Source organism: Pagrus major, chromosome 2, assembly GCF_040436345.1.
Source record: "Pagrus major chromosome 2, Pma_NU_1.0".
NCBI lineage: Eukaryota > Metazoa > Chordata > Actinopteri > Spariformes > Sparidae > Pagrus > Pagrus major.
The window spans coordinates 24433986-24452130 of record NC_133216.1 but is presented as its reverse complement, the minus strand read 5'-3'; the positions used below and the strand labels follow the sequence as shown (position 1 = coordinate 24452130).

Here is an 18145-nt window from a genome sequence, read left to right as displayed (position 1 = left end):
TTTAAATACAAGTACAATATGTGTCTGAAATAAACTAAGATGATGAAATAACCTGAAAAACCACTTTCCTTCTCATGGTTAAAGGATTAGATAATAATCTTAATCAGTTCTAAAAGATGTGATGCAGAGACACCCAAGGCACTGAACATACGAAAAACTTATTTTACTAAATTGGCATTTTCTGAGCAACAGAAGTCAATGTTCGAACTCTGTGGCAGTGGATCTCAGATGCTGGGAATATTACCAAGAATGAAAGAAAAACAAACAGACTTGTTATGCAGTCAAGGAGGTATTATTGCCTTTTTTCAAAGGGGGGCCTCTGCTTTGCACCACCCAGTTTGTAGGGCTTTGAAGAGAGCTCAAGTTGCAAACTAGCAAAAACAGCGAACCAAAGCCTCCAGTGTTGACGGAGAAATTAATAGCAATTAGCCCTGGATCTTTTATTGTGGGCTCCAATTTGACAACAATTTTCCAGAATCCACAGTCCATCAGGTGGTCTTCACACACGAATGTCATGTTCTGCTGAACACTGAAATTTAACAGGATCTGCTATTCATTGCAAATATCAAGTGTGTTTGACACAGAAGGGATAATTACATTACCGAATAATCATACATGTCTTAAAGACTTTCCAATTTCCTGTTGTTTTACATGCAAATTTGCTTACATAAAAATGTAACCCCCATTTTAGCTAATATGATGCCAGAATAAATAGCAGGGTTTTCCCTACCATATTAGACTTGGGCGCAGCACCTCAGCGTTTTTTCACATTTTATTTATTGTTTTGGTTGTGTGGTTTTAGTTTATTTATGTTATATTTATTTAGGATATTTTAATACTGTTTCACATTACAATTCCAACCTCTGAATATTAAGAATTGAAAGCTATGTTCTTGAAAAGTGTACTTGCCTCACTATGCTTTTATATTCTTATTTTATCAGTGGTTAAAAATGGTCTCAAAACCACAAAAATAATTTATTTGGGACAATTCATTGTATTAATTACAATTATTAATATAGCGTACAAGCTCATTCTAGGGACTGTTTCACTCATCAACGTATCAGTTGCATGCCAAAAATGACTACAAATACGAATAAACTTTGCCCCCAAGCCCATTATGTTCTTTGACTGAAAACCATGGACTGAAAGACGCTGACTAAGTGTGTAATATCACATGCAGATAAAGAGTTGGCTTGTCACTTGGTCTTCCAGATAAACAAATGATTTTCCCCCTGTTAGCCAATCATTCAACTTCAACCTATTGTTTATATTCAGTCTGTATTGAGTAAGCTTGTTCTCTCAGTGAAGCAAGGCTCCATTATGTGATTGCATGTTATTGACTGTGTGCTTCAACATCGGTTTTGGAAAAACAAACATTTGTTATGCATCCGCATTTGCTTCAACAATGCTTCAACAACTCCCAAACAATCACAGAAATAGACCAGCTCATATTGTAAAGTCTTGAGCACGGCCACTCCTCAGCATCAATTTGAACCCAATCTTTGCCAGCATGTGCATCATTTAAGCTCTTTAAACTCTGAAATGTACTAGCAGTAAGGAAAATTGGATGCAGCAGCGGTGTGTGAAGTAAAAATACTATGAAAATGATGGTTCTCTTCTGAGGCAAGGCTGATATGTACACAGACTTGTACAAATGTTTTTTATTCCTCATTTCCTCAAACCTTTAAATCCAATTTAGCTACCCATTACTTTTGCATGAAATGTTTACTATTGCTCCAGTGAGTGGAACCACATGCAAATCTGATTTTTCTTTTATGTGGGTGCAACAAATTAATAGCTAACGGTTTCAGAAGCATGCTAGCTCTCAGTGGAGGTTCATTATCCTTACTGGGGACAGGCACAGAAGATGTGTGCATGTCTAAGTTTGTGCATGTGAGTGTAAGAGAGAGACAGAAAGGGCTGGATTTAACCTCACTGTTTTAGGGTAACCAATAATAGCAGATCATTTTTTACAAGTCAGACTGGTACTCTGGATAATTCTATACAGATTTGAATGATCTTACAGATGTGTTTCTTGCACATCCATATTGCATCCATAGAAGGATGAGTGTTGGGTATGTTTCTCTTCTGAGGATGCAGTACATAAACATATACATGGGCAGTTACACAAGCAGGGCAAAGCCAAATGGCTGAAACACAGAATCAATACTCGTCTCACATGGACAATAGGGCCAGCTACTGTCTCCGCAGTGCAACTCTACATGTCTAATCAGCAGGACATCTACTTTACAAACAGCAGCAATATGCATGGAAGTTGGAAGCTGGATAAAGAAAAGGTTTAAAAGATCTTCAATGTATCTGCAACACTGTGTGTGCAAGAGTCGGTATCCAGTAAGTGGATTACTGCTGTGAACACAGCACACTGCATTCCTCCATGTTCTGACCTATTATATCTCCCTCCATTCTCTATTTATTCTCCTAAAATAACATTTCAAGTCGAGGGTAATCTTTAAAACAAGCCAAAGCCTTTTCAGCATGGTTGCTGACATTTTTTGACAGGCATATCCCACTCTAATCCAAGCAAACTTGAAGAACTGTACAAATGTATACGTTATGCCACATATGCTAACCTCAAAATGTCAACGCTTTGTACCATTTTTTTTTGCACAGCTGAAACTGGAGCGATCTGAACATCAAGAGTAATGTTTATTTTCTCACGTGGCAAACAATATGAGTTTCAATGTCATGACCTGAAAACATTTTTATAGTGCTGGCTACCCTCGGGACAGGAGCCTCACTCACTACGCAGAAGCATATACAGTACTGTGGTACAAGCCAAAAAGAGGTTAAAAAACACAGTATTCAGCACACTCCACTCCGAGGCCCCTCAATCCATTTATAGACGTTGTAAAAATGTGATAAACACAAACAGCCTTGCACAGTCACTTTTAATGTCTTGACTCGTCCTGAGTCATCCGTCTATTGAAACTCTGACCAAGCAGGTTGTAATCCTTTTAAAAGTAATTATTTACATGCCTAGAAGATGTTACCAAAAACAAATAAGTGTTAGTTGTTTTTACTGGAAGTGTTGCATTGACAGATGGGGACGTGTGAACAAAGTCAAGTAGGATCTAGAGGTTAGAGACGATGTACCAAATGGATCCTCTCCAGTGGCCAGAGTTTAAAGATGAGTATAGCCTGCATATTTACTAGATTAAACTCTCTCTGATGAAGTGCTGCATAACATGAATGCAATTAGTGATCCTATGATTCACACAAGTCACTGAAATCTTTCTTGGAATACTGATGTTCCCAGGAACATCCGAATGATGATCCTTGGCTTTAAAAGAAAAAATAATGGCGTCATGAATTATGAATGTCGGTGGCAAGAGAGCTGTGCATGAGTAAAATTGATATGAGGGTTGGGCAATATATCAATATCATATCGTCGTCATTATAGTTATTTCGTATGAGACTGTATATTCTCTTAGACATGTAGTCATATCGTGATAAGTGTCTTTTGCTGGTTATTAAGGCTGTGTTACAGTAAAATGATGTAATTTCCGATACTCAAACTATTCTACTTGCTCTACCCACTTAATCATTATATCCACTATCTGAAGATTTTTTAAATCAAAAATCATTGTGTTCATATTTTGAGAAAGTACCATTAGTCATCTCTACAATAAGTCGCAACATCGATAACGAGCGTTGGTAAAAAAAATTCTTGTTTTCAGATTGTGTCGCCCGGTTCTGGCTTCGATGGAGTGATTTTGAGGAGATCTGAAGATATCGAGACATGTATCATGCATCGTGATATAGCTTAAAAATATTGCGATATTATTTTAAGGCCATATCGGCCCAATTCATGCTGTACACATGGACCGAGGAATCCACAGACAGCCTCAGCTTTACATGAACGGTAATTTTTTTGTGATAGACATCAATTGGTGAATGGGAAACTCAGGTGTGTGAATCAATCCGGTTTCACCAAAAAGGGAAACTCTAGCTATCATGGGAAACAACATCATGGGCGTGTCCCATTCCTCTGGGTGCACATGAGACCACCAGTGAGCAGTGTGGCAAGTACGAGCTTAAAGCCTGTGATGGGTAAAACACATACTTATAGCTAAAAATACACTGATGATGCCTATCACTGAGAGAGCCCAAAGATCCAGCCTTTAACTTTGACACGTAAACGTCCATTAAAGGACAGAAACATGTCAACTTGTGAGGGATACTAGCTTGTTTCGACTGCAGGCAAGTTACAGCTAGTTAGCTTGTGTTAATGGTAAAAAACTCCCATCAATTAGAGCTGCAAACACTTTTTAAAACATATGAACATGAGGTGTGTGACTGTAAAAAATGTTCTAGAAAGAAAAAAAAACGAAAATGTATGCAGATGTTGCTAACTTTAAAAAAAAAAAAAAAAAGTCACCCACAGGTAAACACCGTTACACACTCACCTGTCTGAGGGCTGCTGCCACTTTTCTTTGATTTCACAGTTAGCTTTGCGCCGCACGGTGAAGTTGAGGCTCTTTCTCCTCGGTGAAAAAGAAAAAAAAAAACGTCCCCCTCCCCGAGAGTCAAACGGGGACAACCCGTGTCAGAGGTAACGTGTGAGAGGTGGGTGGCCGGTAAATGCTGACAGAGCCGAAGTTTCACAGCGAAAAACAAAGGAGAAAGGAGCCGGGTGAGGTGAGTGCGGGACGGTGCTGGCGGTGGCTTCGGTCAAGCTAGAAAAACGTCCCGTCTCATATCTTCAGTTACTCCGTCCTCTGTGGTTTTCAGTTCGCTCTGTAGGTAAAGCCTCCTCGTCCCTTTGTGAACAGCAGTATAACACCGACACCCCGATTCAGTGTGCTGAATGGTGGGAGGAGTGTGTGTCGGTCTTTTTATCTCCAGCCCTCCTGTACAGTGAGAGAGCGTCACCAGGCTTGACTTTACTCCCGGTCTGCGCGTTCAAGTCACGTCGAAAATTAACCGATGGCCGGTGTTTGCTGCGCCGTTGGTACACCTTAAAAGCGCTCACGTTGCTTTAATTAACTGAAACATTATTGTCATAATTTCTAATAACACGCTTAGTGAGATAAATCGAAGCCAACTGCTACTAAACTGCCATATTCCCCAGTCGACTGTTCGTTGTCAGAAAATCCGATGGTATGTGAACGCAACAACGTGCAAATGTCATTTAAGCCAAAAGAGCATTTTTTATCAGTCTGTTTATTATCTCAGTGACACACCTAACACACTGTACATATTAAGAAATAATGAACAAAATGCGTTTGATTATCAGACGTGACAAAGATTATAGGTCGTGACCGAAAACATTTCCATCTTTTTATTCTCTCTGCAAATGAAAGAGGGGTTTCTTTTCAGTCAGATTACTCATGTGCATTACATGTTTTGATATCCTAGTGTTTTTGTGATTGTCGTCCACTTTAACAGGCGGTGAGGTCTGCTTTCCAGTACCATCAGAGACCATTGCATCTGATAAAGTTAGTTACTGTTCGAATGAGCCTCATTAATCGACCAGGCAATTCAACAAAGTAAACAATCTATCCGCCAAAGGGGTCACCGGCCCCTCCACATTCAGTGTTTTCCACGTTTAGACTCTGTCGCTTTCAGTGATATTGACGCACACCAGATGACTCATTAAACAAAACTGATTTATTGATATTTTTTTTTGTCACGGGAACATTCTCCAGTCATAATCAGAGGCAGTATGTAATGTCAGGCAGGGCCTCGCCATCGACCATTGACACACACTGTGACACATCAAGTATTCATTCTAATTTGTTCCATTAGCTGTATAGATGTGCTGCTGATAGTGCCACAGTGCTGGTGGGTGGTGTCAAATGTTGACCTCTTGTAATGATTAAAACATTTCCTTTGTTACTTGGATCAATACTCGTAACAGAAACCCCATTTTAACCACAAATGAAGATTCTGGAAACATCAAGAAACACAGTGTAATGACTGCATGGATACAATGTATTCACTCATGCAGAAAAAGGCAAATATTTGTTTTTAAAAAAGTAGTTTGTTGGATTACACAGACTGATTTTCCATGACATCAGAATCTGTATTTCTAAGAGGTAAGAAACCTACTAAAGTGGCCAACAGCCCACCATCTTTCACTGAACTGCACACATTAAGGTGCATTTCATACATGCAGTATGTGGTGATATGTTTAGTTAACTGTTTATTTCATACACATGCACTTTCTCTGGAACAAAGCTACACAGACAAATTCAAGTATGTATTGTATCAGAGAGGACACTCACTCACTGTGATGATCGTCCAGGACAATGACAGGTGGTCAGCAGGTCTCTGGGGTGTGACATGACTCACCAGCAGATACAGATACAGCGTTTGAGGCGTTCAAGCATTTTCAGAGCAGATGCATTTAATTGGTTAGCCTGAACATTGAACATTCCTATGTTAAGTGGAGGAGGAGTTGTGGTTATAAAGAGTAACAGTTCAGATTTATCACCAGGGAAACAGTCAGTGTGGTGATGCTGCCAGATACTTCAGCATCATTCTGACAGAAATTAAGAGTTGTGTATGTGTTGCCTTCTTAAGGCATGTTGCATAAAACTGCAGTCAGACCAAAAAGCGCTCAAACCATCTGGCAATTTGATATTGAGATTATACCCTCGTCCTCACATCCGTGCAGCCAACAAACATAACACACACACCTTGACATTGTCACCCTATGAGCATCAACAGGTGGGGAAGCAGGGGAGATGCTTCCCCTCAGGACCATTTCCTGTGGCATATCACTGTTTGATGTGGCTGACCCCAGCCTCCCTGCTCCTCTCTCCACAGGTTGGTATTAGTCAGTAGCTCCTGCTGCTCCATTTTGTTGTGAACTCCACCCATTTGGAAATGCCAACCAAGCAGGAAGGGTGGGATGGCTGGTAGGGGTCTCCTCTGCATGTGGTGTTATGTAATGCAACAGGATCGATGGAAGAGTTTGTGGCCGCTGTTGTCTGAAAGGGTGCGGGACACGACTGGTGCAGAGACATGGGGGAATGAGGATGAAATAATAAGAATACCAATGAAGAAAATAACGCAGACTGTATCGTCTAAATGCCACTTCAACAGCTTGTTATGACTTTGAAGGTTGGCTGGAATTTCACAGCAGGGTGTGGTTTGTTCAGAGGCCTCACTGCAGCAAGTCTGACGGGGGAATGAAACAGCATTGATTTAATATAACACTTTAAAGAATGCTGCAGGGAGTCGATATGAACCTTGTAACTTTGATCTGACCCAGTTTATCCAATATATGCGACAACTATCTGACAGGTAGATAAACACTGGTGTCAGGAGCCGTCACACTCACTGAGCTTGTGAATGTTTGCCTGCGTATTTTGCTTTCAATTTTCCTTTCCATAAGGAGCTATATGTAGTCTGCCCTCGGTCCAACGTGTGATGATGATGAAGTAGCGCCTCAAGACACCACATTCCTCAGCAAAAAGAAAAAGTGACAGACATGGAAGGAAAACAGTAGTCAGCCTGCACACTGCTGGAGACAGCTGTTGGCAGGTAAACTTACATGTAGCACCTTTAATTTTGCTTCAGTTGAGAAAACAGAAAAATGTGTCAGTGCCCCCTAAACAGAATGTGGAAGTCACTATATCTTGACTGTCAACAAAGCAGCTTGATTTGACTCCTCAAAATGCCTCACTTTTTAATATTTGCATGCTGTAGAGGAACAACAACAACACCATCTGCATATCTTTGAGGATGCTGTCTTGAAAAACCTTCCTTTGCACAGAGGGTGTACTTTATTATGTTGCTCTGCACTCCATCTAGTGGCTGTCAGTCCACAATGCAATGCAGTGGCAGAATAGTTATATTGTCTGACAGATAATAGAACATTATTTCCACTCGTAGACATTCAGTGTTTATATCCAACATTTAAGGCTTCCTCACAAACTCTAAGGGTTGGATGTCTTTGGTGTCTTAGCAATATTCTTCTTTTTGCATTTTTTTCTCATGCACATAGTGGGAGATTAAAAAAATAACAATTAAAAGAGGTTAAATTTAACAACATCTCTAGAGTAAAAGAAATAATCCAAGCTTTAATACAACCTCAATTAAGACTTTAATTACTGTGAAGAGAACTTTGATGGCCTTGGAGGAACTTTTCAACTTCAAACTTTTGCCACCAGGGGGCATTTTCATTCATTATCAAAACCATCGGAAGGACTCACCACAGCGCTGCTGCCTTGTCGTCACCAACTTAGATCCAAATTAGACAGTTACACTGCACAAAATGACCGTGTAATTATCCACCTCTCATTTGCTTTGTTAAATTACTGTTTAGTGACAGGATGTGGTATGATGATAAATCTTTCTTTGTTAAATGCACAATATTATAGAGGAAGTAATTTCTCCTCTGGGATTAATAGGTTATCTATCTATCTATATCTATCTAATGGAACTGTTTCAGGGGTAGTAGTGTTTATTAGAAGATTTTAAGTAAATCCTACTTGTAAAGCATCAGTAGTTTAGTTAGTACACAGTTCAAATGGTCAAATTGATGTGAATGTTCAAAATTGACTGTGCAGTCAGTCTGTTTCAGAGAAAAGCAAGTGGTCCTAATTCTCCAGTGGATGTAAAATGCATTACAATTATCATTTTATAATGGCTAATTTAAGCCTGGGTCAGAATGCCGCACTCATAGACTCAAAAGTACAGAATGTCACATCATGCTGCAAAGATGAAACACCTCTCAGGTCTTACGTCACACTTCTCTTGGCAGCTGCAGTGCTCTGCTTCCCTCAGTAGACTCCTTGTGTCCAGCAGCTCCTCAGTGTGCAGTTGTAGTAGTTTGTAACAGAGTGACGTGATTACAACCAACACTGATAAACATACATGATATATAACATAGATTTTAAACTGTTAACATTCTTTTAGAACATTTTTATTTATGGCAACTGTGAATGATAAAGAAAACAGAAAATACTTCAAACTCTGTCCCATACACCTTGGGAGAGTTTAGCTGATAGCACAGGAATCTGTAAACAACATTGTTTGTCCATATGGAAAGAACATTAATGAGGAAGGGTCAACGCTGACACGTCTGGAAGTAGGTGTTTAGAAATCCTCCTAAGAGCCCAACAGGCTGCCAAATCCTGTTTGTCTTTTTGGTTGAAGAACTAACACAGATGGTCAGACGGGAGAGTTCCTGAACTCCTATGTTTGTTCTCATCCCCCATGTGGGTCCGTTCTCCTCTGCAGTAGCAACTTAAAAACGAGCAGCTGTTTGAATTTCTAATAAAGAGTTCCTTATAACTTGATAAATAGCAACGACCAATGTGTAGGGTTTAGGGGGATCTATTGGCAGCTATGCTTTCATTAGTGTATAGTCACCCCGAACAAAGAACTGTGTTTTTGCTACCTTACAATGAGTCCACCACATTCACTGCCATGTTTCTACAGTAGCCCAGAATGGACAAATCAAACACTGGATATAGAGCGGGCCTTTTGCATTTTTAATGGCCTCTGTAGGGGAGGGGCCATTAAACATTTAAATCTCCAACCACAGGGCTAGATACCACTAAAGCCTAAACACTGGGCCTTTGAAGGTGAACTGCTCGGCTTTTTTTTTTTTCCTTCAGTGTTTTATATATGTTCTTGTGTATGTAAAAGATCTTGAAAGTTAAAAAGGTCAAAGTCCATACCAACAGAGCTCCTCTCTCCCCCCAAAAACACTGCTCCTGAAACACCTCGTCAGTAGTCTCACCTTTAATTCTATGACTTTTTGACATCACACTACATCATCGTGTCACACATTTGCATAATTTATGCCTAGCGGCTAGTTTGGCACATAGAAATTGATTTAGCACAGCTGCTCTGATATTGTTAGCTGCTCTGTTGTTGTCAGCACTGTTGCCTGTGCTGGCTCAGGTGTGAGTGAGCTGACCAATTAAAACAGAGTGATTCAGACAGAGGGGTAATACAGTGCAGTATGAGAAAACTGATGTGTTTTTTGAGCATTTCTGGAAGTGACCCAAAATAAAAATTATGAACGTGAAATTAGCATAATATGTCTCCTTTAAATGTAATAATAATTACTTTTCCTTCTCCAATCAATACTTGTAAAATATTGACCATCCTGTTTGTAAAAGTGTTGATTCTGTCAGCCATAATTTATCATTTAAATCCAAATGCATGAACATGAAATGAACTCAAATTTACTGAAGGAAACAAGCAAGAAAAAAACCTCATCGATTGATCTTCTTTTAGCAACACTGAAAAAGACACAACTGATGATGCAACAGACCGAGATGGATGCTGAGGTTAGTGTAATCATAGCCAGATGTTGACCGGGCTCCATAGCATTTCGTTGCTCTAGTTATTTAGGAGTGGCTCCGCCCTCTGAGGGCTGTCACTCCTGCTCTTTTATCAGATTCTGTTGCAATCCTCTGACCATCTTTACATTTTCACTTGGTGAAATATTGCATCATTTTAGTGTTGCTTTTACATCCTTCCTACCGTATCTTAAAGTCTCACAGTATTTTAGATGTTTGCGTGTGGTGGTGGTTCAGGAAAGTGCTGGAAGCTTCTTTATGCTCACACTGACATACGTAAACAGTATCTATGGACAGTATCAAGGATGTACTAATCCTGTATCCCCATGTCTATTTTATTCTGCATGTAATAGAGTCTTTTCTGTAAATCACACATGCAATGTAGTATCACAATCACACGTCTTCATTGAGATCAGACCATTATCATACAAATACAAAAACTTTTCAAAGTCCTTTTCTTCCCACTTTTTATGGGATCTGTGTGGATGTTCCAGGCCTCTTCCACATAACAGCAGACAATGCAACTGCTATTTTAAAGATCATGTGTACTCAGAGATTTGACCAGACTTGGCCCAGAAGTTGCCCTCAGTCTCAGGAATTTCACAGTGAACTTATGCCCCTGGGGCTTTTGTAGAATGACAAACACCCCCTGAGGTGAGGGAAGTGGCTGTAAGCCAGCACACGTGAAAACCTTTTAAAGATGAAATTGTTAGTTAGGTGGGCTCGTTGTCCCCAAAATTTTGAGTCATATATTGTTTCAAATGAGATGAGAGCGTTGAGATCTGGGGACTGTTTTCTTTTTGCAGAACTTTCTTGACGTCTCGCCCGACAAGCCACTATAAAAACTCCGAGCCAATTATCAGCTGGCATGTCCGGACAGTTTGCAGAGGGCTGCAAAAGAGGAGGATTAAGAGTGAAGGAATTCCTCCAGCTTGCATCAGACACCAAGATCAATATTTTATACTCATCTATCAACTGTCTTGCTCTGTCCTTCTGTAGTGAATATAATTGTGGCAAATGTTTCACTGATTTCTGCAGATTAGACAGAACATATAGAAACATAAGTACATGTTATGACTAACATTGTATCAAGCATTGTACAGACATTCGTATCAAGCAAAGGACAGACAGGTTAACACAAATACATTGTATAGTTTAATGTCTTTAAAATGTTCTTAAATGAATTAAGAAAGGAGTCTCTGCTCAGGACACTGCAGTTTTTTTTACGACAGTGGTCTTCCTTTACACCCCCGTCCTTCAACAACCCTGCAATCAGCAGCTGGGTTGGAGAGACGTGGCACTGTGGGGGAGGGGGCAGGGGATGGAGATCATGCAATCCCTGTGAGCCTCTGTAAAACTTCTATGTGAAATCAGACATTTTTCTAACAATGTTAACAATAATAAAGTCACTGCTTTTCTTGTTACTTGGGAACATTTGAAAACAATGAGCCCATTCGCTGTCAATGTTAGCGACTGAGATTGCAGAAGAATGGTGCTCCAAAGAGGCTCCCACACACAAGTTTTCAACAACTGCAAAAACAGTGTCGACATGCCACAACTTTTTATGCACAATTATCATTCAATTTGTACTAAAAATCAGTTTATTCTTCATATTTTACATGTGATGAAACCAGTGTTAGAGATTGAGTCAGGGAGCAGCTTTAGGACCAAGAGGCAGAGGAGTATTTCTGTACATCAGCAGCTAAGACTGACCATAAATCAGATTTTCTCTTTGTTTCTATCTGCAACCACTACTGGGAAAGTTTCAAAGCTGAGCCCAGACCAGTGCTGAGACTTCAGCCGCCCCTCTCATTCCAGCCTGTGGTTTAAAGGGGGACGTCCCAACTCCCAACTTCCTGAGGAAAGACAGACACCCTCATTGGAATATTCCATTCCCACTTCTAGAAAGTTCTGTCTCAGGATATAAAGGGCAGGAGAGTGTGTTGCAGTTGTGCTTTTCACAGGACAAAACTCAGAGGAGAGACACAGCGAATCTGTGCCAGGTAAGGATTAGAAAAGAACTGTCTTTGTTTTCAGGGAGGAATGCCGAGGGTGAAAGGACTGCTTTGTTTTTTATGGTTCAAAGTTACAGTGCAGCATTTTTCCATTTTAACCAGTTTTAAATCTCAACTATCTCTCTGGCTGTTTGACCTGCACGCAGATTATTTGAGTTTATCTGTAGAGGAAAAGAAGTATAAATCTTTTGCTGAGCTTAAAGTTTCCCAGCATGATGATACTAAAGCTTTTGCCTCTTGCTTGTCAGTGCACATTTAAATGTATTAAGTGCAATTAGGAAAGTACGTCATATGCACCCAATTATTATTTTTTTGTTGTTGTTGAATCCTTAACTTTGTGAAGCTGAGAGGTCCAGCCCTGCCCTCCAGAAATCTGTGCTGCTCCACTGTGGCGCAGCTGATTGGATGAAATTGTTCTGGCTCGCGCTCAGCCAATGAAAAAAGTTGTGAATGAGTGGTGACTAACTTGCATAACGACTTAACTCTAAAAGGTTGAAAACTGGGAAATAAGATGGAAAAATTCCGACAACACAGAATATGTCTGCATCAGGTCTTGTTTAATGAATTACACCCTGCTCGCACCTCTTGTCTTTCAGAATGAAAATCACAGACATCAAAAGATCTCAAGGTATACGAACATGATGAAAAGTCATTTCTGCTGTATCACAAATATGCAAACACAGAGATGCAGACGACGTACTGTATATCTGCACTCAGAATGGTGGAAAGGGAGCAGAAACATGTTTAGAGATGCGGAAGCAGCTGGTTAAACACAGCCTTATGTATTGAGCGCTTTGTTTGAACAAGTGATGGGATGAGTTAGATATAGCCTGCAGGCACATGCCCTTTCTCTGGGACTAAAGACGGCTCAGAGAGCTGCTGTAGAGAATGTGTAAAACAAACCCTGCACAGTGAAACACAGTGATTTCTTATCCTTATCCTCTTTCGGCTCAAGAAGAAGTCATTAAAGTCATCAAAATGCAGACATGCAACAGTTTGCATCATTTACAATAAACAGAGAACAGAGAGGTATCATATTTCAGTCTTGACTCAGCGCAGAGCTTCACTCTGACTGGACGGCAGCTCCAGCTGCACAGCTAAAAGCCTCAGTTGCTGCTGACGTGGTGAGGTACAGCCTGAAACCGGAGGCCTTCCCAAGCTTCTGTGTGGGCTGAGCCAGCCCTGCCCCTCCACTTACAGCTTCATATCCCAATCATAGTCCAGCTCTGAAGATTATACACTCCACAAACCCACTCTGGGGAGATACTCTGAACGCGTGCCTTCCATCTCAAACTCAATACACATACCTGTTTTATTTGATTTTAGGAAGCCAACGCAGGTTGAGTAACGTTAAGCCCTAACTTTTTCTTTTGTTCCCTTTTCGCAGGCTGCCAAGACTGCTTCAGGAGACAGACAGGATGTGGATGACTAACGTTGTTGCTCTTTGTCTGCTGGGCCTCATGGCCTCTGCAGAGGACAAGAAGCTGAGCAGCCATGCCACCACGCTGGCTGACACCAGCGCCAATCTGGCCTTCAGGTCTGACATCGACACATTTCCGTGACTAGAATCGTGTATTGTGATGGTGATACACTTGGTTTTGCTGAAGTATAACACAAGCATATCATCTTTTTTTTGTGATTTTGATTTAGCCTCTACCAAAACATGGCGAAGGAGAAAGACATGGAGAACATCCTCATCTCCCCCGTGGTGGTGGCCTCCTCTCTGGGGATGGTGGCTCTTGGCGGCAAGGCCTCCACCGCCTCACAGGTCAAAACCGTCCTCAGTGCTGACAAACTGAAGGATGAGCATCTGCATGCAGGCCTGTCGGAGCTGCTCACTGAGGTAAGTACAACAATATCAAATACACAAACTAGACCCTCAGTCCTTTCTATACATCGCTCATTTGTGACCGTTAATATGTTGCTCTTTCTCAGGTGAGCGATGCCAAGAAGCGCAACACTACCTGGAAGATCAACAACCGCCTCTACGGCCCCAGCTCCGTCTCCTTTGCTGACGAGTTTGTGAAAAGCAGCAAGAAGCACTACAACTATGACCACTCGAAAATCAACTTCAGGGACAAGAGGAGTGCGGTGAACTCCATCAACGAGTGGGCAGCCAAGTCAACCGATGGCAAGCTGCCTGAGATCACCAAGGATGTGCAGAACACAGACGGAGCCATGATTGTCAACGCTATGTTCTTCAAGCGTAAGTATAAATAGTCTGTCTTGTTCAAAGCCTTGTTATGTTTTCGTTTTTTCATCTCAATCACATGGAGATGTGTAACCGAGTCCTCTATGTTTTGTGCCAACAGCTCACTGGGACGAGAAGTTCCATGAGAAAATGGTGGACCAGCGTGGTTTCCTGGTGACCCGCTCATTCACCATTGGAGTTCCCATGATGCATCGCACAGGTGAGTTTCTCCATCATTGTTGTGTCTTCAAAACTGATTCTACCCACAAGAATGCAAGCAAGATAACATTATCTAATTTGTCTGCTCCCCGCAGGTCTGTATGACTTCTACGAGGACACGGAGAACCGCATATATGTGCTGAACATGCCCCTGGGCCAGAAGCAGGCCTCTATGATCATGATCATGCCCTACCACCTGGAGCCCCTCGGTCGTCTGGAGAAACTCCTAACCAGAAAGCAGGTGGACACCTGGATCAGCAAGATGGAGAGCAGGGCTGTGGCCATTTCCCTCCCCAAGGTCTCAGTGGACGTCAGCCACAACCTGCAGGTAAGTCATGGTGATACGATGGATCGATTGGTTGTAAAAATGTGTGGTTACATCTAAAAGTCAACCGACAGCAACCCTTTGACCTGAACAATTTTTCTTTTCCAGAAACACCTGGCTGAGCTCGGCCTGACCGAGGCCGTGGACAAAGCCAAGGCCGACTTGTCCAACATCTCTGGAAAGAAAGACCTCTACCTCTCCAACGTCTTCCACGCATCAGCCCTGGAGCTGGACGTGGGAGGAAACCCGTACGACCCCAGCATCTTCAGCTCCGACAAGCTGAGGAACCCCAAACTTTTCTACGTAGATCACCCCTTCTTTTTCTTAGTGAGGGACAACAAGACCAACTCCATCATGTACATCGGCAGGGTGGTTAGACCAAACGGAGAAAAGATGCGCGACGAGCTATAATGTTAACGTTGTGAGCCGTGCTGGGTAGCTTTATTTGTGAAATGAATGGCAGGAAACACAAAATATTTCTGGTATGTCTGTTACCTCATGAGCACATTCCAACAGGCTATCTGAGCGTACTGTTTTTAAGATACACTAAACCTTTTCGCAGGGAACAATTCTGTGAAAACGTCAGTTTGTGAGATCTTCCATAAACAAACAGCAGTTGGCACAGCAGACAACATGCTTATATTAAGTATGATCTCTTTTTCTTTACACTCTGTATTAGTTCGGCCACTATCCATGCGTGCTTTCTTGCACTATCTTTAACGTTTAAAGAAAAAAAGATCAATGCACAAGCTAGGTTTTTAACAGTTCGGTCTCACTTCTTCCCCCTTCGCTTTCTCATTGTTGTTATTTTTGTCCAGCCTGCACTGAATTGTTCTTGTTCAGAAAAAAAGGCGGCAAATATCTGGCGTTTCCTTCGCGTTCGCTCGCCAGCCACACTGTGCCATTTTTGTTGCTGTTTTTTCGCAGAGAAGCTGTTGGAATTGTGTGATAATAACGTGTTGATTTTTCAATAAAAATAAAGAAAAAGATCTGTGCGTGTGTGTGTTCTGTTTTCTGAATACGATCCAAACACAGCTGATACAGTCCTGCGGAGTGTTTAGAAGAGGAATGTGAGCTCGCTAGAGTTAACATCTCAAACGAGAAGGATAACGATCTTTCCAGTCGGCTGGAGGTAAAACAATCCTCCCAGATCTGGAATGCAGGGATTTAACAATGAGGGCGTTCTTCTTATACTGCTAATCTGCTTGAGAATGTTGTGGTTCATTTCTCCAGCTTAATGTCAGTGGGATCTTTGTTGGGGTGTCTCAAACAGGGGAAAAGCACACTGCGGTGCAAAAACTGGAGTGCAGGTTCTCGTGGTGAATGGGATGCTCGGTCACCTGCAATTCCAACAGAGCAAATAGAAAGCTGGAGCTGCACTGCAACAGCAGACCGACAAAAGTATCCAACTGAACAGTGTTAAAGGTGCATTTCATCCAACTTAAAGGTGCACTATGTAGTTTTGGAGAAGAAATTCAAACTCAGAATTTTATTATTTACAATAGTAATGAGGTAATAATACAAACCATGAAATATTCATTTTTTTCCCCCATAAGTGAATAAACAGCTGTTCTCAGAGGAAAATAAGGTCCCCAAACACTCTTTGAAGCTAGAAAGGTGGCAGAGTCCGCTAAGTATAAACAAAGTAAAACAGTATGAAATTGTGTTGCCCTTTAAGGTCAGTTTGTTTATTCAGTCATGAAACCAAAGACAGTTTGTGTAATTAGCTTGTTTAGACAGACTGAAGATCTTTCTCTTCTGAATAAAATGTCTTCCCCAAACTACTTTGCGCACCTTTAAGCATAAAATGTTTTCTTGTATTGTCAATAATCACAAAAAATGCATCAAAGAATGCAAAAACAAAATCTTGACTATTACTCTCTTACATAATGATGTAATCCCTTTAGAAGAAACAAAAGCCTTATGGATTTCTGTATAATAGCGCCACCCTCTGGTTGTACAAAGGAAAAGGAGTGGTCACACTATAAGGAAGGCCAAACGATGAAGGTGTTACAAATCAATGATTTAATTACTTAATGACATCATATTTACACACACCTCATACTTTGCATTGCAGTGATTATATACAAGACAAATAGAGACATAAATTACACAATGTACATGTTCCTGACTGACTCTGCTGTTCTGTACACCAAGCATGAATTAAGCTGCTCCTATAGTCTGCATGAATATTATGATGAGATGCAGGGGATTATTTTTCACATTTTATTAAAAAATAATAATTATTATAATCATTATTAGGTATGGTTCGGTTGAGAGGTGACTTTATATTTGGGGTTATGTCAAAACAATACTTTCACAGGTACACTTCTATCAAATAACATATTTAATATTATCATCATTTTAGTTTTAAATCATTTATAAGTGTGTGCTCTACTTACACACACGACATGACACTTACTACATGACATTTTATAAATGAAAGTGAACATGCCACAGTAACATGTTGCTTTTTAATTTGTACTCAAAGTCACTCGACACCCATTCATTGCTCCTGAACACGTCTTAATTTAACCACTAGATGGTGCCCGTAAGCATCCCACAGACACATCATGCATCTGAGAGGGAAACCTCTTCTGAAAACAGAAGTCTTTAAAAGTACCATAGTTTAACATTAACACATTTTTGCTCTCCTGACCTCAGAAATAAACCAGAATACATTCATTTATGTGTAAGAGTTACTTTGACATCACAAAGTAATATTTAATTTTGAGGAAATTTTGATCAGTGTTATAAATTATGAAATACAAATTGCTGTATGAGCATCAAGAGTTTGTGTTCTCATATTGAGACATTAAAGAAAGGTTGTAAACTTGTGATATGACAAACTAACAATATTTCAAGTTGTTATGATGCTGAAACTGGCCACCACAAATCACTGTCCTGATGTAATTTATGACTTTATATTGCAGGTCTATTATTGATGGCAAGCAAATACCGCAGGAGTATGATTTAGATTTGGACATGCGGCACAAACAACCAACTCATTTCAATTTTATAGATGCTGACAACTAGCCTTACAACAATACGTGTCAGTGGATTAAAACAGCAACATGTTTCACAGAGGAACCTTAAAATTGTATTGATT

General features: G+C 40.7%; 2 protein-coding genes across 5 annotated transcripts in view; one reads left to right on the top strand and one right to left on the bottom strand.

The window, feature by feature from the left end:
* The window catches only part of gdpd5b (glycerophosphodiester phosphodiesterase domain containing 5b), a 46466-nt gene extending 41634 nt beyond the window's left edge, over positions 1 to 4832 (bottom strand). For both annotated transcript variants that reach the window (XM_073485606.1, XM_073485597.1), the window contains exon 1: positions 4428 to 4832. The gene's annotated coding sequence lies outside the window, so the exon portion shown is untranslated. The remainder of the gene's footprint in view (positions 1 to 4427) is intronic.
* A 7374-nt stretch (positions 4833 to 12206) lies between these two features.
* On the top strand, positions 12207 to 16025 carry serpinh1b (serpin peptidase inhibitor, clade H (heat shock protein 47), member 1b). Of its 3 annotated transcripts, XM_073493515.1 has the most exons (8): positions 12252 to 12289; positions 12898 to 12929; positions 13689 to 13838; positions 13952 to 14144; positions 14237 to 14507; positions 14614 to 14712; positions 14807 to 15039; positions 15145 to 16025. In XM_073493515.1, exons 3-8 carry the CDS (start codon positions 13720 to 13722, stop codon positions 15445 to 15447), a joined length of 1218 nt encoding a protein of 405 aa, XP_073349616.1. In that variant the 5' UTR covers positions 12252 to 12289; positions 12898 to 12929; positions 13689 to 13719; the 3' UTR covers positions 15448 to 16025. The 3 variants fall into 3 exon arrangements, with proteins under 3 accessions (XP_073349607.1, XP_073349616.1, XP_073349598.1); XM_073493506.1 differs by lacking the exon at positions 12898 to 12929 and having other exon boundaries at positions 12207 to 12289; XM_073493497.1 differs by lacking the exon at positions 12252 to 12289 and having other exon boundaries at positions 12332 to 12929.
* Positions 16026 to 18145: the final 2120 nt, after the last annotated feature.

Bases quoted from the DNA above. Each gene is read 5' to 3' on its own strand.
- serpinh1b (XM_073493497.1), top strand. From the start codon at position 12,862: ATGAATTACACCCTGCTCGCACCTCTTGTCTTTCAGAATGAAAATCAC. The intron at 14,508-14,613 runs GTAAGTATAAAT...TTGTGCCAACAG, and splicing joins CAACGCTATGTTCTTCAAGC to CTCACTGGGACGAGAAGTTC. The intron at 14,713-14,806 runs GTGAGTTTCTCC...TGCTCCCCGCAG, and splicing joins TCCCATGATGCATCGCACAG to GTCTGTATGACTTCTACGAG.